This window comes from Dunckerocampus dactyliophorus, chromosome 19 (assembly GCF_027744805.1).
Source record: "Dunckerocampus dactyliophorus isolate RoL2022-P2 chromosome 19, RoL_Ddac_1.1, whole genome shotgun sequence".
NCBI lineage: Eukaryota > Metazoa > Chordata > Actinopteri > Syngnathiformes > Syngnathidae > Dunckerocampus > Dunckerocampus dactyliophorus.
The window spans coordinates 7,139,375-7,160,697 of NC_072837.1; the positions used below are offsets into that span (position 1 = coordinate 7,139,375).

Sequence of the window (21,323 nt, forward strand, 5' to 3'; positions counted from 1 at the left end):
CTAACCAGAGAATGCATGCCAACCAATGCAAAATTTTCTACATTAGCCAAAAAACACGCTAACCGGGACTGGCGCGATAACCGAGGTTCCACTGTACAACAGTATACAACAATGTAACGATATCAACAATTATCCAATTATTCCCTATTGAAATACCTACAAAAAAGCAAAAACTACTGTTGGCTCTCAAGTCCATGTTTCCAATAGTTTATATAGTTTATAATAGTTTATATTAATATTACAGTATCAACAATTTACAAAAATGAACAACACAACAAAAAAACATATTTGTGAAAATAATCATAGAAGAAAATTGAAAAATATCGATCTCATCGTGCTAAATTGGACCTGATATCGATCCTCCTGTGATGTCGACATTCGGATCGACACGCCCACCCGTAACACCCCTAGGCTGTAAATTAATGACAGAGTCAGAAAGCGCTTGAATTATTGTTGTTTATAATAAAACATAACCTTAAACATGCAGAGTATACTGGTGTGAAGTGGATGTTCATAAAGCGTGAACCTACCCCTGAGATGATTTTACAACGGTTGCTCTTCTTCTGTGTGATCTGACTCTCCGGCTCCAAGGTCCCAAGCACGGACACCGACTGCTCCTCTGTCTGCTTAGCTTCCATGACGGCCGCTTGGGTGTCCCACGCCACAGACACTCTGTCTGTGTGTGTGAGTGTGGAGTTGAAAAAAAGTAAGAGTGCGGAATGGGATGTGGGCTCAAGTGTAGCACCGCCTCGTTTCTTTGACGTCTGCAAAGTTTTCCCAAGTCGCGGGGAGACACGCCATGTGAAGTTCCACTATTTGGATTTACTGTAAAACCAGTAAATGTCACCGTGGGCCGTAGCGGGTTTAAATGCCAACTTCATTCATTCAGTCATTTATGTTGGGACATGCCTAAAATCCTAGCTAGCTGTTGCTTCAGGTTGCAATGACGAGACTTATGTAGGCATTTGAGTGTTGTCGCCACCTTGCGGCCAGGGCGGAGTACTGCCACATTTTAAAACGATTTTATTTTAGAATTTTTATTTTATAACATCGTGTTTCTTTGTATCCAGATAAAATTTTGGATCCGGTTTAAATTTGACCCCAATTTACCTATTTTAAGGATTTTTTTCGGCAATTATTTTTAACTGCTTATTTTTATTCAAATTATTTTAATGAATAGATAAATGAATACACAAGCACCCCTGAGAGATAATTACAGCATCTCACAAAAGTACATCCGTCACATTTCAGCTACCATTTAAGAGGGAAAGGAAAAGTAATGTCCCAGGACATTATTTTAGCAATGAAACTTATGAAACAGCACGCATTCATGTTTCCCTCAGTGAACGGGTGCTCCACAGTGCAGCCCCAGACCATGATGCTCTCACCACCGTGCTTGACTGTCACCAAGACATAATTATATCGGTACTCACTTGGGTTGCCAGCTGTTTAGTAATTCAGTATTTTGGTCGTTTTCAGTGGATGGTAACTGCTAAACGTGCTGTACACTGACTACTCTCAAACCTAGGTTCCCAAAGTGGAGTACGCGTTTCCCCAGGGGTACACCAATAGTCATAGGGGGTACGTGAATAAAAAGGACAAACAATTATTGCCTAACACTCACAATTACGAGTGTACCTGAACGCCTCACGGCCCAAGGAGAGCGGAGCAGAAAGGAGACGCAGTGAAACTCAAATTGAAGCCATTCAAACGGAAGGATGCCAACATCAAACTGGATTCATTCCAGTTTGATGTTGTAGATATGTTGTGGATATGTAGGATGATCACTTATTCATTTATCAGTGCTCATGTGAAACGTCATCAAAATGTGACCATGCAAAATACACATTTTTGACCGGAAGTACTATAAAATGTATTAACCAATTAATTATGTTCAATGTTTCAAGTTAATTAAGATAAAAAGGTTTATGTTTTTTAAGTGCGCAGGAGTAGGAGGTACATGGCTTCAGATCTAATGTCTAAAGGGGAACGCGACTGTAAAAAGTTTGGGAAACACTGCTCTCAAGTTCAGTCGGACCCTTGAGAAGCTATACTGATACTGAATTTTATCTGTGGCTAAAGGCATCCACAAGATGGCGATGTTGCAACACTGTTAACGTGGTAAAAGATGTGTTTTTCTACTGTGAAATAAACCCTGTTAGCAGAACATACAGTGAAGCAAGCAGATATATTATTCTGCTCTCTGAGGTCCAGCCTGGTTTTCTCCATATCCAGCCGCGTCACATGATCACTTGATAATACGCTGGAACTCGTGACCCCTGACCTCAGCCTTTTCTTGACTCGCAAACAATCCCCGGGGTCATCTGTCCTCAGCTCATGTTTATCTTTGCCCCGCTGTGAATGTGTGTGTTTGTGTACGGTCCCATTGTGCAACCAAATCAGGGTTTATGTTGTCATTAAAAACATGCAAGGTTGTGCGAGGACTATGTGTTACACGATGTGTAGTTTTCCTTACGATGATGGGATATGAGACGCTCACAATGTGGGTGGCGGACCAACCGCTGTTCGTCACGTCTCGAAGCAGAGTGTCCGCCTCACAGCTGGGCTACATATGACCTTCCATGTGGACGAAACACATGCAGCACTTACTGTTCTCGCCTCACGTTCTTCCCTCCTTCTCATAACCTTTCTTAAATCAAACATGAAACTCAGCACTTATGACAATGCTATATTTAACAACAAAAATTTCATAGTTTCATAGCATCTGGATTACAGTGTACAACGTCCATATCATGTCTTATTAGAAGTCATGAAAAAATGCCTCTACTATTAAGAGTGCCATTTTTTTTTGTACAAAACTCCCATTAAATTCCTTTACGAACAGGCTGATACAAAAACATGCTTAGTTGCAAAGAATGCTCAAGTATTTAAGATTAATGTGATTTAAACCTACTATTTGTGGGACAAAAACTTCACTCAGGCATTCATGGCTTTAGGTATTCACCACTTAAAGTTGGGCTCTGAAGTTTACATACCATCATCATGGACGTGTCTTAATGTTTGGCCCTTAGTGGTTTAGTTGAGTCATGGAACTTAGTGTTGATGCAGACTTCCCGTGCATCCTGGCCAGATGGAATTCAATAGTGTTTCTCACCTTCTTTATCAAATTGCCGGCACTCACAACTTCTTTTGGCCCCATGGCGGGTTATTTAGCACTCACCGGGTTATTCAGCAACACATAGGTTGCTTTACATGGGCCCTTGATTTTGCAGAACGATACAGCACAGGGCAAACAGACTAGTTTCTGAAGTGTGCAACAGAGACGGTGCACAAAAACATTGAAGCGAATCACTGGGGCGTACAAAACCTGAGGTTTGACATACAACCTGTGCATTTATGTTCACCAAAATCCTTTAAGCAGTGGCGCTGAAGGTTCAAGAATGCTTTTTTATTTGACAAGGCCAAGCCTATTAACTACTCATTTGTGATCAGGATTGACTGCTCTGTCAGGAAAAAATATTTACTCATTGCATTTACCAATACTCAGAAGAACGGGAAAGTCCAAGGAACTCGGTGAAGAAGAGTAAATGTAGATTTACACAAGTTGGGAAGGTCTTTCGGAGCCTTTTTTTTATTGTACAGCACAGGTACTTCGATATGACTCTTGTGGAATCCCAAACACCCAACAAACCGAACAGAATACAGGCAGAGAAGCAAGCTGAAAGGCACAAACCTCATGCGTGTACACCTGACAGAACAAGAAGGCACACAACTTAAGGAAGCTGGGACTTCAAAATCTGCATCAGGTTAAATGGAGGACCGGAGGAGGCCATCAAAGAAGTGGAAAAGTATAATGAAGATTACGTCAAGGACATTATGGACTTGATGCCGCTTGAAGTTTTTGAAATTTTATTTTATTTCACCTTTACTTTACAAGGTTAGATTTAACGAGAACAGCTTCTCATTTCCAATGATGACCTGGCATGGAAGTCATCTGGAAGTCAACAATAATCAACAATCAACAACTCTACAGTAACACAGATTATGCTAAATTCAACAGTATTAATAAACACATTTCATTGATTTTTCACCAATAAGTTGTTGCTCAATATATTTAAGTTATTACTTAAAAATTGTGCAATTCAGTCAAAATTTCGACGCCAGTATTTATATATTCATCCTCAGTGTTTATGATTTGCTTGTTTTATTTAAAGTCGCCACTCTATCGAGCTCATTCTATTTATTATTAACCATTTGTTCCAATTTAATATCACTTGTATTCAATTTTAATCTTATTTGATTGTTATTTTGTTGAATTGTGCAAATGTTTCACGTGATGTTGCTTAATGTAACAAACAGTACCATGCCATACCCTACCCTAGAGCGGAATTGACTGACTGCTGTCTTTTTCAATAATGCAGATACATGAGCAGCGGAAGATGTGCTTAAAGAATTCATTAGCTGACGGTTACAGTCGCATCCTTCCCATGAGACTTAGTGTAGTCACTTGTACATTTGCCTTGAATTATTCATTCAACATGTCACAATCTTCTGCACCGTGTATTGAAAGCTTCTGTCAGGTGTGGATTTATACATGGATGTCTGTTTGCTCATAGATTGTTTCCGCAAATAATATATGTAAAGCAAATATTCCCATCAAAACTTTGCCACAGTGGAATAAGAAATATTTCCCGGCCCACTGAATTTGCACAAATGTGATATTATATTCTAACACAAAAAGTGACAGTAAACATACAGTCAGCTCCCACACTTTGCCTACTATGCATTGTTTCGGTGTTTGGTTTTTTGCCTAAAGATGATTGGCAGGTATCCACAGTCACTTTTGAATTACATGCTTGGTACCAATATTGGCCAATATACATTGCATTATATACAGTATGGATTTATGCTAATTATTTCACAGACATGAATGAGCCCTGAAGGTATATTCTTACTTTAGACAAATAAAATGTCATTATATAACATCATTATATATGCAAATACTGACTTACTATGGTCTTTTCTTTAATTCATGCAAAACCGAATGAAGCCTGAGGATATACAGTATAGTATAATATAACATCATATAAAAATTGTGTTATGTTATGTTAAATATTTGTCAATAACAACACAACTGGTCACAAACAGATGGCCAGATGGATTTTTTGGTACAGAGCAGAATGGTGTCATTTATCACAGCAAGTCTTCCAGGTCGTGAAGCAGCAAAACAACCCCAGACCATCACACTACCACCACCACATTTTACTTTTGGTTTGATATTCTTTTTGTGAAATGCAGCATTAGTTTTGAGCCAGATGGAATGGGACGCACACCTTCCAAAAAGTTCAGCTTTTGTCTCGTCAGACCACAGAGTATTTTCCCAAAGGTCGTGGGGACAAACGTGCAAAAAAACTAAGAAATCAGGAATGGGGCAAACACTGTTTCACACCACTGTATGCCCTGGAACGAGTACTGTAAGCATTTCTTAAAGTGAAACAGTGAGCCCAACAGCAGGCCGTCCCATCCACGCTGTGCAAAGTGTCACACACGTGCAGGCTGTGGACTTCCCAACCACAGTGTATACACACTGTGTAAATGCATGCGTGGAGGAGATATGGCCTGCGTCTGCAGCTGCAAACAGAGTCAGTATGTATACATTGTGTCATGTAGCCTGCCAGCCACACTCACAGTCACCCTTTTATGTTTTATTTCTGTGTTTTGTCTTCAGTCTGCTTTCCGTGTTCTGAAACGGGGACGAGGAAGTGTCACATTTGGTGAAAATAACTCAAGAGTAACGTAGTTGTCAAGACTATGAGTATTTCAAAGGGATGCCACCGATGATCCTATAATGCACTTGTTGATGTAAGAGCGCTGCTGCAATGTCTAATAGCTATCGGTCATATACACTCATTCATTTCATCTACATGCATCTTTTTTCTCATGTCTTCATCTCCCGGTGTCCTCATGTTTAGCACACTGTAGCTCCAGCTTTAGCAAAATTGATGCGTAAACTGGAATTTGTGACCTTTGTGGCTTGATGCTTAATGAGGGTCACGCTGTCAATGTTGACGGCAGATCTATGGGAAGAAAAGGTGACGGGGGGGTGGGCAATCACCGCTCATATGGAGAGACAAGTCTTATGTAATACAAAGATGTGTGACAATGTTCGTTAGAGATGATGACGGTAATCCAGACAGCGGGAATGACTCGTTAGGAAGGACAAAGACACAGGAGCCATAGGGACGTCAGGTCACTGTCGCCGCACTGTAAATGTTCTGTTAGTATGAAAAAAATAAATATAAAATTACACATACAATCGCTTTTGGCAGGCTAAAATGTAACGTCAATCTTGGAAAGTAAAAATGAAGACTTAATGTATAAATAAGTTGAATGATGACAGCGGGAACAAGAAGCAAAGTGCCAAACACTGAGTTGGGAAAACAACCACTCTACCTCCTGAGCCATGTCACCCTGTAGAATAAGCAGAATGTTACAGTAATGGAACATGTCAACTCCGTGCCTCAAAATCCGAGGCGGAAGAGGGTGGATTGCACCCTTCCGGTTTGGAGTGAGGTCTTGTCTCAGGCGGAGGAGATCAAGTATCTTGGAGTCTTGTTCACGAGTGAGGGAAGGGTAGAGTGGGAGATCCACAGGTGGATCGGTGCAGTGTCTGCAGTGATACGGTTGCTGTACCGGATCGTCGTAAAGCAGCTTTAGAACATCACGTGTCTCCTCCTCACCTATGGTCATGAGCTTTGGGTAGTGACCGAAAGGACAAGATTGCGAATCCAAGCGGCTGAAATGAGTTTTCTTCGTAGGGCGACTGAGCTCTCCCTTAGAGATAACGTGAGAAGCACTGTCACCCGGGAGGAACTTGGAGTAGAACCGCTACTCCTCCGCATTTAGAGGAGCCAGATGAGGTGGCTCGGGCATCTGGCCAGGTTGCCTCCCGGACGCCTTCCTCGGGAGGTGTTTAGGTCATGTCTGACTGGTATCAGCCCCAGATTTGTCTCCCAGAAGCTTTGTAGCTTGGCAAACTCCAGTATTTTATTTTTTTTGTCATTAATTTTGTCAGTTTCGAGTTTTTTGAAGATTGTGGATTTTTCTTTCTTTCACAGGTGTCCCAACAATATTATTGAGGTCTGCATATTCACTGTCTATGTGGACAGATGTCTAAATCCTGTAATTCTAAGAGAAAAATCTCTTCTCTACCATAAAGCAATCAAGTCCCAAATGAAGTTTGAACCATGATGAACCACCAATCATGGCAAACCATCTGAACAGCCAGACGTTTGACTGGAGCTCTTCGTTCCTAGAATTCCAAATGAGCTCCATTATCACTTCCACTCCCGTTGCCACTTCCTTTCATCCAGTAGAGAAGTGCAGGTGTACTTCGCCCATCGGGGTGCCAATAAATACAGCTAATAAATAGAATCACACCTAATTGGATGCACGCTAGGAATAATTATCAAATGACAGCGGGAGGGCTGCCAGAGTCATGGAGGCATGGCAAATGATGACAAAATGAAAGACTTTAATTGAATGTCAGCGGGAAGCTGCAGGCTATGTTGAAGCACATATAATGAGATGTAGGAAGCTGAAGGGCACCCCTCCCAGGATGCTTTGCTACTTGGGAATAGGCGGGGTGAAGACTCTGGGATGGCTTCTGTCTTCATGGCTTTGCCTTAACAATGTCCTCATCACATTACATTATGTAATGTGCTCTCCAGCCATGATGTAGTCAGCCTTTGGACCCTTCCAGCACTGATGACGACTGCAAAAGCAGTGTGGTGTGTATATGTACCTATACTAAGTGCGTATATTAAAAGCACATACAGTGCTGTCAAGACAAATGAGATTATTTTTTTCCCACTGGATTGCTCACAAATTAAATGATTTTTTTTATGGCCGATAAGGATTTATTCATTTATTTTTACAGTTACTTTTATGATTCAAAGATGGGATGGGACAGGGGAACATATCAGAGAGGAGAATGAACTGGTTCTGTTCATTATGACATATTTCAAGTGCAGGAAAGTAATTGTTTGTTGTTGTAGTGTATGCATTTGTTAGTTTGTTATACCAAAACTACAGAGCAAAAACTGAAACATCTGTTATTTTAAAACGTACAGCATGTTTCAGATGTCATTGCATGTTACTTAAGATAAGGACATTTGTAGGTATATCGGCATAAAATGAGATATCGGATAATATTGGTGTTGGTTTTTCTGCCCATAATGATGTGAGCAAGTGAGACCTCCGAAACAAGCTCAGTGTGTCCACAGTGCTCAGTATGCAATGTGCAATGACTCCTAAACGTTACATTTGGCGTTTTGTGCGCGTGATGCGGCTACACCTAAATCGTAGTGCTGACTACCAGTGAGAAACTGGTACCGCCGCTTTCCAGCTACCGCAAAACCGCTGGACATCGCACCACACAGGAAACAAAAAAGAAAACCAAAGCTGAAGTCCAACCTGTCATGCAGAACAAGACTGGTTATGAAAGGGGGTGGGGGGGAGTAAGGCGTCTTTCAATACTTCTAATCTAATTGTACAACTCGGGAAGAATCACTCCAAGTCACATGCAGGTTGTTGGCACTTTTTCTATGACCTGTATCGCATATTGCAGTATTTGTCGTATTTTGCACAAACCGTGTTTATTTGTGAAATGCGTTCAGTAGAAGAAGCATAATGTGTTCACTACACAACAGTTTCAGGGAAAAGCTGATGCATATATCGGTATCGGCTGATATTGGTATTCGTACTAAGTGCTGGACAACATCGGATATCGGTACATCAGTAAGAAATCCAATATCAAGCATCTTTATGAACATAGAAAGTGAAAAAATAAGATCTTGATTTCAGACATTTAACTTAATTTCAGTTTTACAGTGTACACAGCCAAGAAAAGAATTTAATAACCTTTAGGAATTGTTATAAAAATGTAAATAAAAAGTCAATTATAAGAAAAACGACTGCCTTCTATATTTTTGCCCCTTCTTGGAATTGGAAACTGTGATGTATGAAGGTCTTCCACTCTGAACATCCACAGGTTCAAAGAGCAACCAAGCGCCAAGTTTAGTGTTGACTTTGCAGTCTCTCCAAAATCGCAGTAATGAGGGTACAGGCTTTATCCCCCACTGAAGACGCCGGGGGTCAGAACCTGCCACCGGAAAATTCTGTTCTGATGGGTCAGCGAATGCAGGAAGTGTTGTGGTTCATGAGAGTCTACTGGTGATTATGCAGTGAAGGATATAGAGGACTGGCTGGCCTGCAGCCTAAAGCCCTGCAGGTCTGCGTGATGATGCATGCCGTCCACACTGATGCCTTTTTTGTGTTTAGAAGCGGAAATCTCTCAGCCAAGCTCATCAAATGATTGAAATCTTTAATTAAGTCTTTTTATCTGTCAAATGTGTTGCATTGCAATTGAAAAACAACGTCCTGTTCATTTAATTGATGAATGCAAGGCTTTACTTCACATGTATAGTTCTTTGACAAGCATAAAGATAGATTTGGAATGAAGTGAGTGTATCGTAACACTATCTAATTCCCTCGACCTTTGGCAGCCACAGCGTGTTTGAAAGGCCACAGTTCTGATCAAAGTGTCGTGGATTAATCAATGTATTGATTGGGCCGGTGCCTGCAGCTCCCCGGGATGTGATTGGAGGATTTAGGTGGGCTCAGTCACAGTTGACTTGACTGACCTGGTTATTGAAGCCAGAGCTATTTTTGGCATGGCTCATGGTGTGGAACTTAAGATTGAGACCAGTCTATCAGCGAGCCACAGAGGCAGTGAGGTGCAGAGCAGGCGACATAGTGTGAATTTAGATGATGCTTCATTGAACAATCGATTCACTGAACAATTTATCTTCCAGGTTTGAATTAAATAAGTCTAGATGCGGAACAACAAATGGCCAGGAGCTTCAGTAACAACCTCAGTAATCTCCTTCTCATACTGGTCACACACTGCAGTGGGATGGCACTCCACTCCTTAACCAGGGATTGTCACAAGTCAGCCCAAATGGTTGTGTTGGTCACTCTGGCATGAACAGTATGCCCAAGTGTTGTTGGCAGGCCGTTCCATTCTTTCTATTCCCAAATTCTGGAGGTGTCGTCTCTGATAAACACAACTATGTGGGTGGCGTGTGTTGTCATCTTGGAGATATGACCAATTCTGCCGCACTCGGTCAAGAATCAATAGCAATAATGAAAGAAACTGTTCAGCATAAGCACGTTTTACATTGACACACACGAGCATATACAGTAGTCCCTCGTTTATCACCCGTGACAAATGAATTTCCCTGAAGTATGATTCTTTCTTTATAAATGGATTATGTTTGTAGTTAGAGCATAGCAAACCTGTTTACAACCTTCTAAATACGGGTTTTAACATTATTAGAGCCCTCTAGACATTAACTATCACCCCTATAATCATCTTTACACTTGTGTTACCCAATGTGGTAGACATAATGAGAGGAAAAAAGACATTTAACATAAATAAGACTTGTGCTTGTGTGTGTCGCTTTAAATCTGTCTCTGGTACTAGGGGAGCTGAGTTGAGGTGGACAGGAAGTGACATCTAGGGTTCAGAGTTGAGTTTTAGCTTGGCGTGGATGGCCGCACGTTAGGGATTATTGTGCCCGTTTTGAGATCATTCAAACCTACAATAAAAGCCCGTTGTTCCGGCTGTCAAGTCTGGTGCTTATTACGGTAGCATTACTGACACCTAGTGACCAGTGTAGAATACTACATATCATCACAGCTTCTTTGAATGCGTTTTCTGAATGCCTTATATTTGTATTTTAGTTCACTGAGCAATTTTAATGCTTGAAATTTGTTAATTTATGCAAAAATACTTAAAATTTGATAGCGACCCTGCAAAATTAGAAGCGTGAAGTGGCTATGAATGTTGCTCATCCCACAAATACACGTTCCTTATCTATGGTGTATCATATAAAAGGGAAATAAGCTTTGTGTTATAAAATGTATTGTATCAAAATTGAAATAATCTACCAAACACAATTTTGTTGATAGAATTTCAGAGTTGCTTCCAGCTTTGCTCTTATTTAAGAGTCCCTGATTGTCAAGACAAGACTGACATTAATGTGTGGATGTAAATGACAGGGTTATGTGTGATGCATCAAACAAATGTGATGTGACTTGTCACATGTACAGATTTACACTGTTCATGCCCACTTCCACATTGCCAAGCACAACAAGCTTGACGTAGTGTGGCCCCAAAGGGTCAAATGAGCTCATCACTGGACTTGTAAAAGAAAGACGCACCTCGAGTGGTGGCAACCCTTTGTGTAGTTCATGAACTTCTATTAACAATAAATATATTTCCGATTTTAAGTAGTTGCTTGCAGTCTATGCCGGGCAACTCCAAATCCCCACAGAGCAAACTCTTGGAGTCACGCTGACATTTTTGGTAGTGAGTGAGTCATGTTTAGAGAGACACACATACTGGATGGAAAAGTTTCCCTTCAGTTGAAAAAAACAAACAAAAAAAACAAGCAGAATGTCGTCATAGCAGTGAATGTGGATAAACAAAAATACTTTTAAGATTTTTTTATCTTCTACTGTTTTGAAAGTAGCCAATTCGGAAGTATAGAATCACTGTCCATCATATTAGGTGCATTTGCAATACATAACAAAAACATGTATAGACAATTCTTCCTTTGCAAAGATAGGAATGCTACATCCTCAGTTGACATGTTTATTGTTGTGGTAACTGCTAACTGCTATATGGGGGGAATTTCATTTTGCGCCATAACAGGCAAAAAAAGGCAAAAACATTTTTGACAAAGATTAGTTATATTTTATTATATAGTAGTATCAACATTTTAGCATTTTCTCTGTGCATTGCACTCTTTTGCGCTATTTTTTCCCCCATTTTTGCTGTTTTTTCTTGTTTAATTTGATTTTCTACGATATAAAAATTGAACCACTGCCATAAATGCCTTCCTGGCCACACCAGCTACAGGGGAGGCCATGGCATCATTGTGCAGCATAGCTTATTTTGACCATGCGCTCGCCTTTTGTAAGATTTTAGTTTCAATAACTGAAAAGTAATAATGTTTCTAAGGCAATTACACATTTTATTTTGGGAGTTGTGGTCTGTTTGTGGATTATAGTGGAAATAAAAACATTTCGGTGCACAACAGAGTTAAAACCGTTCGTATAAATGCATGATAAAATACATTATTGTTATTTTAGTGTGGAGTAGTGCAGGATAGAAAGTTTTGGTGTAAGCAGTGGATGTGTGAATACCTCATCCTGAGCATACCCACTAGAATAAGAGGTCCCACCAAGTGCGCTCCGTGTTTGAAATGAGGATTAAACAGGGATGATGGATCTGGTCACATGTTTGACTCGGGGAGAGTGTGCGGAAGGAGTGGCGGGCGCAGGGGGAGGGAGGGGAGTGGTGCTGAATGGACAGCTCCTGTCTCATAAAGTACACACGGAGCTCCTCCAGAGCAGCACAGCCATGAACCAACCCAGCTCGCCGTCCTCCAGACCCGCGCTCGTTTTCGGCTCGTCTCCCTGACACGCAGCACCATGAAGAGGCAAAACGTGCGGACCCTCGCCCTCATCATCTGCACCTTCACCTACCTGATCGTGGGCGCCGCGATTTTCGACGCGCTGGAGTCGCAGATGGAGACGAGCCAGAGGAGAGAGGTGGCCCTGCGCCGGGCCGAGTTGCTCCACACCTTCAACTTGTCCGCGGAGGACTTTGACGATCTGGAGAAGGTGGTGCTGCAGCTCAAGCCGCACAAAGCAGGCGTGCAGTGGCAATTGGCCGGCTCTTTTTACTTTGCAATCACTGTGATCACCACTATAGGTAAGGCATCGTCCCTTTTTAGTCAACTTTGACTGGTGGCGCATCTAAATATGATGCATCGAACCGTGCATTTGTTTTAAAGCATTTCACATGCAGTGCATTGCAACACCACCACAGGTGTCCACTTGCAGCACATCATGGGGACACTACAGTGATTTATGGCATGCAAGAGAAGCAGTACAGAGTTGGATAACAAACAAAACTTCCTAAAGTTGCATATCATTTTGTATACTGATTGTATTCATGTATTATTAAGTAAAATAAGTATTTCCATGTGTTATGGCAAACTGACAATACAATGTGAACAAGACAATACAACATTTTAGAATAAAAATGAATGACTCATAATGATTTCTAAATTCAATACAAATTTGATTTCTATAGCATATTTAAAACAACCCTAGTTGAAGTGCTGTAAGAAATCAAATCTAACAAAGTAGTGTGAATAGTGTAAATAAATACAATTTATGAGAGAGCATGATAAATAAAATACTAAAATAACAATAGTGGCTCAAAAGAGAAGTAAAACATACAAATTGGGAATGAAATCAACCAATTAACTAATTTATCTACACGTTTTTTTGGGGCGGGGGTTCAGTTTTTAAAATGTTTTCATGAGTGGTTAGCATGTTGGCCACACAGTCAGGAGATCGGGAAGACCAGAGTTCGAATCTCCATCGGGCATTTCTGTGTGGAGTTTGCATGGCGGGTCTAAATTGTCCATAGGTATGAATGTGAATGTGAATGGTTGTTTGTCTGTATGTGCCCTGTGATTGGTGACCAGTCCAGGGTGTACCCTGCCTCTCGCCTGAAGGCAGCTGGGATAGACTCCAGCATACCCCTGCAACCCTAATGAGGATAGTGGCAAAATGCATGGATGGATGAAAATGTTCATTCATTGGGAATTTTATTCACATTAACTGTATATCTACTGTTTTTCAGATTCTGATTGAAAAACCAAAAAAGAGATATAACAAATGAGTGGGACGAACAACTTGACTTGATATGAAATGTGGTCATTACACCAGCGTACAGTATACTGTAGTACATACTGTACAGGTTGACAACACCGCAGTGTCCACATTAAATGTAAGCATGCAAATATGCTGCGACGTGTCTTTGCGGCCTCACACAAACCGAGAGCTGAGAGGACGCCTTTATAAATAGACAACATTGTTCCACGTCAGAGCTTATTGAGCTCGCAGCATTTTGTTGAATTGCAGCATTGTGGGTCACCTTAAAGTCAAACATGATGCTGCAGCTGCAGTGCCTCTTTAAATGCAAATGCACCCAAAATAAGAAGTGGTGCTTCTCAGAATAAAAAAAAAAAAAGCTGTAATTAGAAGATGCTCGAATGTTAATGCTGCTTCTCTTTTGCTGTTGTGATTACCAGCTCACAAAGTCCCTGCGGGCTTTTTACCGAGCTTGGTGATTTAAACTTTTAGACTCAAAACTGCGATTGTAGACCCACCCGGCATTTTTGCGTTCATATTTTTTATCTTCAGCACCGTTTTATCATCATGTCCTATCCAGGTACTTAGAGAGCAGCGCAGCACAGACATGTGGCTTGTAACCCAATCAGACATGGGCGGCTAATTGCACATCAACCCAACCCAGGTCTTCTGTAACCGTGAACCCTGCGGCGGCTGCAGACACCTGCCATTACATATTAATGATAACACCAGAGCCTGACTGTTCCACTGTTCCGCTGTTCCACTGTTCCACTGGCCTGGTGGCTCGCAGCGTTGATGTTGTGAGTACTTCTACACCCAAATCATGCTTCCATGACCTGCTGTCAAGTCATTTTTAAGGACAGTATTGCCACATCGGTGAAACCTCTAAATAAGTGCTCCAGTGGTTGTGTTTTGAACTGTGGTGGGACCTTGGAAGTTCCAAGTGGAATATTTCCTTCCCCCCAGCATTCTGGATGCTATAACCTAGGTAAAGAGAGGAGGAGAACACCCAATCAATCATTGCTTTCCACTGAGGAACGCATGAGCGGGAGGCTCAGGGTGTCCATCCAGTGTTGAGGCCATGTGAGGATTGCCATACGAGGGAAATAAATGAGGTTGGAGCAGGAAAGCGATTGGGGCGGCATCATGTGTGGTGGAGATGCTCATGTGATAAACACGGCTTATGGTGGCTCGCCTGTTTAAGGAAACAATTTCCTTGCATCGTCCGAGATGCGGGCAGATGTGTCACATGCGCGACCCCAGCGATGACTGCCCTGCTTGCATTTCAAGGTCATCCAAGACCGTACTGAAGACTAACTTGAAAGGTGACTGAAGGCTGGTATCCTCTGGTTGTTATCATGTGCTCTGGAGCGTTTGGTGTGTTTGTATGAGCTTTTCTTTGATCATTTTTTTTTCCTTGGAAAATGTCATAGTATGAACATACATTACAGGTCCAATTGCAACACTTTTTGTCAATGCAGGAGCGAAACGGCAAAAAGGAGAAAGGTGGGCAGTTTAAGTAATGTGCACGAGGGACGCCCGTCTTGAAAGACTTGAGCAGGATGCCCAGTAGAAAGTTGGCGGAATGAAAAGGCACTTTTTTGTGTGTCTCTGTTAATACACTTGGCTGTAAAAATTAGAAAAACGGCACATTTTCATTTTTCGCTCAATATTCATACATCATATCAATACTATATTATATTCATATCATATATTATCATTGTGTTGGATGGTGTTTGTGTGTTAAAAACGGCGTTAGGCAGTGATTGGGCCCCAATGCAGAGACGACAGAAACCCAAGGTGTACATAAAAAGCTTAATACACTCCATCGGCGTGGAGGAACACCTACAAAAACAAAGTACAGAATAAAACTACCAGGCAAAGCCACGCTAAACTAGAGAACAGAGAGCACTGCTGGAAAAAGCCAAGCAGGAATAGAAGCTAACAAAAATACCGGCAGAGTAAAAATGCAAGGTAGCAAAAGAGCTACTGAAGTATGCCAAGCAGAACATGAATGCTAGTAGAGCAAGGGAGTATACGGCGACGCGACTTTAGTGTGTTAGCGAGCCGTGTTGAGTTGAAAGCCTGACTTGCGTGTTCAGCGAAGGTAGCGCTTTTAAAAAAGCTGCTCTATCACCATTGGCTAAATACAAAACCTGGTCCCGACCAGGTTACGTCCAGGCTTTCAGCTTGAAATCGGCTATGAAAGTGCCACTGTTTCGCTGTTTAACTAACTCGGAGATGGCGTCACCATTTATTTAACCTATGAGGTTCCCGAGGGGACACGGAGAAAAAAACAATTTTTAAAAAAGAGCATTCCCTGATGATATTATCCATCTATAAGCGAGATAGATTTTCAGACGAGGGAAGACGCTAGAAGAAATGCAACACCGCATGAGTACTCACGTCAATACTGCAAAGATTTAAAAAAAAAGGTTTTTGCTCAATTTATTTATGCTTTAAATTGGTAAGTGTTAAAATGCCAAAGTTGTGCAGTGTTAGTAAAATAAATCAGGGTTAACCTGCCTATTACATGCTCAGCATCATTCTGTCAGCGCTCCTTCCTCGCTTTATTGGCGATCACAGTGTTGCTTTTAGCAGTCAGAATAATAATCATAATAATTACGTAGTCATTTTTTGTAAAATACACTGGCTGGGATGGCGTCACTTTTCAGCGGAAGTAGAATAATATGACGTCAAACGCCCCCTTTCACGTGAACGCGCACTTAGCACAAAGCCGAAAAGCGCACTTGACAAAGTCAGTTGATAACCGCCGTCAGGGGACCAATTAAGCCTGATTGCGGAGGTTAGGTTTTGTCGAGCTACATCTTGAGCACAAAGCCTGGGTTTGTTGAGCCGCTTTTGTCGTACACCCCCCTCATGTGTCCACAAAGCTAGCTACACACACGGAAGCACAACGCGAAGCAGTGGTGGAGCAGAGAATGAGTAAATACAAGCTAACAATCTGGCGGCAGGTGAGTCTCCCAGCATGGCTAATGAAGGCCTAATTATGATTGCTCTCAGGTGTGCGCAGGTGGCCCCGCCCTGGCAGGACCAGCAGTGCACTGCGACATAAAGCAGAGCGGCGCAGCAGGGCAGCTCCAGCAGAACACAACAACAATTAGATGCTTATTAATCTGACACAGCAATTTGCTGACGTCGTGCATTGTGATGGTTTGAACTGCCGAGTTTTGCGCGGCTTTTGAGGCATGCTTTCCAGAAAATGTTCTGACTTTGACTTGAGAGGTTCCGCGGCACCTCAGTGCAACTGACCTTCAGTCAAAGGCATTTAGACTTTGAACATTTCGTCTGATTGCTGAAGCTATTAAAACGCCTCTTTATCACCCATTTCAGACTCGTAAACGGAATTAGCATCCGGTTGACGCACTCTGTTTGCTTGTTTTTTTATTGATGTGAATCATCTCCAGCGAACTCATTTTGAGTCGGGCCTTCTTGTTGATACGATTCATTGAAAAATGTGCCTGTTGCTGCCAAACAAGACTCCTTAGTCACATTAGAAGAGGAAAGGATGCAAGCTGGAACGTACTTTCCACGCCACCACCCAGATTTCAGCTGTTACTATGCCGAGTGTGGAAGCCCATCTCTGAATGAATGTGAAGCGTGCCATAAAAGAGCAGACACGTGCAGCAGCTCTCTCTCGGTCACGTAATTGAATGTTTCTATACGTGGACCATCGCTGAATAAAACATGTTAACTTCGTCCCTGCTATATTGTCGTTAACTGTGATTCAGGCGGTTGCGTATTTCGAGGTGGCAGCTTTGAATGTTTAATGGTAATGACTTGCATTAGCATCATTGTTATTATTCACTCAGCACCGGTGCTTCGCGCCGTAAGTGGCCGAGCGCACAGAGAATATAACTCGCTAACCTTTCCACTTCTACGTATCTATCATGCAGAGGGTGATGGATACTTCAAATGCTAAACTAGCTATAGCCTCCCTGATGGCTGCGCTTTTCAGAACTCCAAACGCTGTGTGAATGCTGGGAAAGGCTGAAATGCCAAGGATGAAGAAATGAATTGAGGACTATGGCAGGTTAATTTATCACGGCGTATCATAGCAATACCCAGATGCTATGCAAATGAGTCTGTGAGCCATACAAGTATCTTGGGTGCTTAGTTACTCGAAATAAAAGTGTGTCAGGTAGCAATTTAGGGTTGACGGAATCTGAGTGAAGGTTCTGAACTTTTGTTTCCATGCCAGTGGTGTATTTTTCAAAATAATGCTGCAAAGAGGAATTCTGCGACGATGAGGGTCTGCTTGGTTGTCGGCTTTAGTTGACGTTCTTCTTCAAGACACAAATTAGTTGAGCATGAATCAACAGCACCCCTGCTGGTGTCAGTCAATATACAGTCAATTTTGCCTTAACTCATTCAATACCAAGGACGTATTTAGACTTTTTTTTATAATCCCGAACACCCGATCGTATGTATACGTCTTTTACGTTGTTTTTTTTTTGCGCGAGAGGCAAAAAGAGGTGATGATGCAACTCTCCACTAATGCATTAACATTTCAGAGCACTTTTAAGCCATAAAAACGGCCACAAGGTGGCAGAATTGAATTTGATAAGCGCTCGGCAGGGATCACGTAATGTAAAAATAACACATGACAGGAAGGAGGAAGTGAGAGAGCGTGGAGGAGTGTAGCGTGCAGAAGGTTACGCATTGTCGGGACATTTTAACGCATGCACGCGTGCACACGTGTGGACTCATATGGTTCAGTTCCAAATGTAAAAATTGTATTCTTCATGGTGTTAAATTTATAAATAAATGGTTACTTTGTGTTGTTTATGTTTGTATAGTTGTTTAGATATTTGAGCTGTCACAAAAGCAAAATATATTTGCGTAAAAGTGGAAGTTATACAATTTTGTTATACAATTTTGCCTTTCTTGCAGAAATTTTGGAGCTGTGGGCAGCGAGTGCAGTTAAACCTAGAATAACACTAATGGGAATAACACTAATAATAGGAATAATAAAACAGGATTTGACAAACAGTATAGCAAGAGTGTGAATGGAATAAGGCATGTCTCCTCCCAATGTTGAAGCGAGGGAATGCCCGTCGTAATTATGATGGACGCTCACTGTGATGTCAAATGACATTAGCCCTTGCATTATAAAACACATTTTTCTAATAGGCGTCTGTGTATCCTTGAAATGTCACAATACCTTTGAAAAAAAGGACAAGCCGTGGATGACAGTTTTGCTGCTCTTATCTGTGCGGTTAACGAACGTCACGGAGTCACCAAGACCAAATGACTAAGCTGTCTATGTCCGACGTCCAAAGCCACAAAGCACAGGCATCTAAACGTGCGCAGACGAGTTGCTCACACTTCTGTAAGCTCTATGACGGCAGCTCCTGGCCTGGCTACACTATAACTCACACAAACAGTATGTGAAAGTATCCAATAAGACCAGAGAAGCCTGCGGTTTTGTTGCTCGTCACTTTTTTTTTTTTTTACAAAACAGAACTCGCTAAATATAGTGACAAAATTCCTAAATTGAAAAAATGCGCTAGCTTTTTTCCAGTAGTGTATGTTTCTCTACATTACAGATTTTACATTTCACATGGTTGTTTATCTCTTCCTCGCATCCTGTTTCCTTGTTTGGACTTCCTGTGTCAAGATCAGCAACTTTCCACGACACTCATGCCTGGAGTTTAGAAAGACTACCAGTAACGAATAAATCAAATACCACAGTATATACATTCTATACATTCACAATAAAAGCCCTCTATTGGTGTGATCAACACTTTGATATTGAAAAGCCAAAACCAGGAGAAAGTTAGTTTATTTCCACTCACAGTAACTCAACATCAAAATGAATTAAATTAATCGATACTCCAAGGCCGTTTCGCATGTGCAGCTGCAAAAATATAAGAAAAGAACATCATGTTCCACTGATGAAGATTAAATATTTGAGTTGTGGCCACTCCGAGAAACGTTTATTTGGATGAACCAGGCCAGTAGGGTAATAAAAAATGACCATAATGCATCTGAAAATAAAGCTGCAAACCTCCGTTGGTTTATATGAGATTCATAATACATTGTCAAGTGTTTGCCCGGGTAATTCTATTCAATCACATGAGAGATGAGAGATAATGAGCCGGTTGGCTGGTCACACCTGTTTTGTTGGTGAAGCGTATGGGTAACACCTGTGCAGCCTGTTTTTGCAATCATTTAGAAGGAGTCCATGCAAGGCTGACATTTCGTGGTGAATCCTGGCAGATTTCAGTGCAGCGTCCACCATGTTTGCTGCGAAGGTACACTTGCAATTTCTTTAGGTTGTCTGTCTCCTTGTGGCTGAATGATTTTGTATGATTTCCAACTTAATTCCAGTGTTTGGGGAGACTATAGTGCATATTAAATGTTACGTTGCTGATGGATGTTAGTTACAAGAACAATATTGATCCTCATTGATTGATGAAGGGCTGGCTGGACCAACACTTCACCACAATGACCTTCCCTCTTATTACATACTGTACGGGGGCGTAGTTGTTTAATATCACATACTGTAAACAAAGTATGAAGTTTGCGTCACAAGTAAACACTTTCATGCCCTCTCTCGTTGATTCTATTTTATTTTACTCTCTCGCCTCCTACAAAGAGGTTATGTTTTTATCTGTGTGGGTTTTTGTTTGTTTACAACCCTGCGGCTACAGTTTTGGATGTAACAAGCGGGATTATTAGCAAGGCAACAAGGCAAGTCTACAGATGCGTTATAGTACGTTAAATTGGACGAAAATAGGTTAAATAGGTAAAACGAGATAAACATAAAGCATAAGCTCACTGTTTGGCGAGTGGAAGCTAATGCCGCACTTTGAAGTTTTTATTCTGTTATATTCCTTATCCATTGGTGACAATGAGTGCCTACCATTATAGCAAAAGGGAGACTCATTTTAAAGTACAGTTGTTTGCGGCTTGCACTGTTTGATGTTTCCAAAATATATGAATGAATAAATCACGCTGTCTGGGGCTTGAATCCGATTATGAATACAAATTTAATCTAATAATTAATTATCTATATTTAAGCAAATGTTATGTATTTTTTGGGCCAAATTAAGCATAAAAAATTAAGTCATTCAATCCCAGCCATTTTTCAAAAGACAAGCCCTTCAGTAGCGGCCATTTTAGACGATGTCTGATCTTTCAAGGCACACATAATAATGTGTTCTATGGTTATATAAACATGGACCCTACCAAAAGAGAGATTAGACTCCTGTCTTTCAACAGGAAAAAAGTTAGTTTCTACCTTTTTCCGTTCTTTAGTAATCAGCGGTAGAGCATAGGTAAGTTTCAGGAAAATATCAGTTCCCGACTAAAAAAAAAAAAAGAGAGAAAACCAGCTTTTTGTGGAGACACATTTCCAGCATAACTTCCAGCTGAAATATCTAAACAACTATACCAACATAAACAACGCAAAAAGGTGTTGTTTTACATCCAAATGTATTTACAAATATGACACCATGAACCATAAACAATTTTCACATTTGGAACTGAAGTATGTGTGTGCTTGCGTTAAAATTTCCCCACAGTGCGTAACCTTCTGC

The 21,323-nt window shown here is 41.3% G+C and overlaps 3 protein-coding genes across 7 annotated transcripts in view; 2 read left to right on the forward strand and 1 right to left on the reverse strand.

The window, feature by feature from the left end:
• enpp1 (ectonucleotide pyrophosphatase/phosphodiesterase 1) overlaps nt 1–875 on the reverse strand; it is a 28,292-nt gene extending 27,417 nt beyond the window's left edge. For 2 of the 5 annotated variants that reach the window (XM_054760967.1, XM_054760968.1), the window contains exon 1: nt 531–875. In XM_054760967.1, coding sequence (XP_054616942.1) covers nt 531–638 — 108 coding nt within the window. In that variant the 5' untranslated portion in view covers nt 639–875. The remainder of the gene's footprint in view (nt 1–530) is intronic. The other 3 variants (XM_054760964.1, XM_054760963.1, XM_054760969.1) reach the window with 2 other exon arrangements.
• bpnt1 (bisphosphate nucleotidase 1) overlaps nt 1–21,323 on the forward strand; it is a 69,403-nt gene that overhangs the window by 29,281 nt on the left and 18,799 nt on the right. The gene's annotated exons all lie outside the window — the stretch shown is intronic.
• kcnk3a (potassium channel, subfamily K, member 3a) overlaps nt 12,427–21,323 on the forward strand; it is a 30,508-nt gene continuing 21,611 nt past the window's right edge. The window contains exon 1 of the mRNA XM_054760970.1: nt 12,427–12,805. Within this exon, the coding sequence (XP_054616945.1) occupies nt 12,523–12,805 (283 nt within the window). The 5' untranslated portion in view covers nt 12,427–12,522. The remainder of the gene's footprint in view (nt 12,806–21,323) is intronic.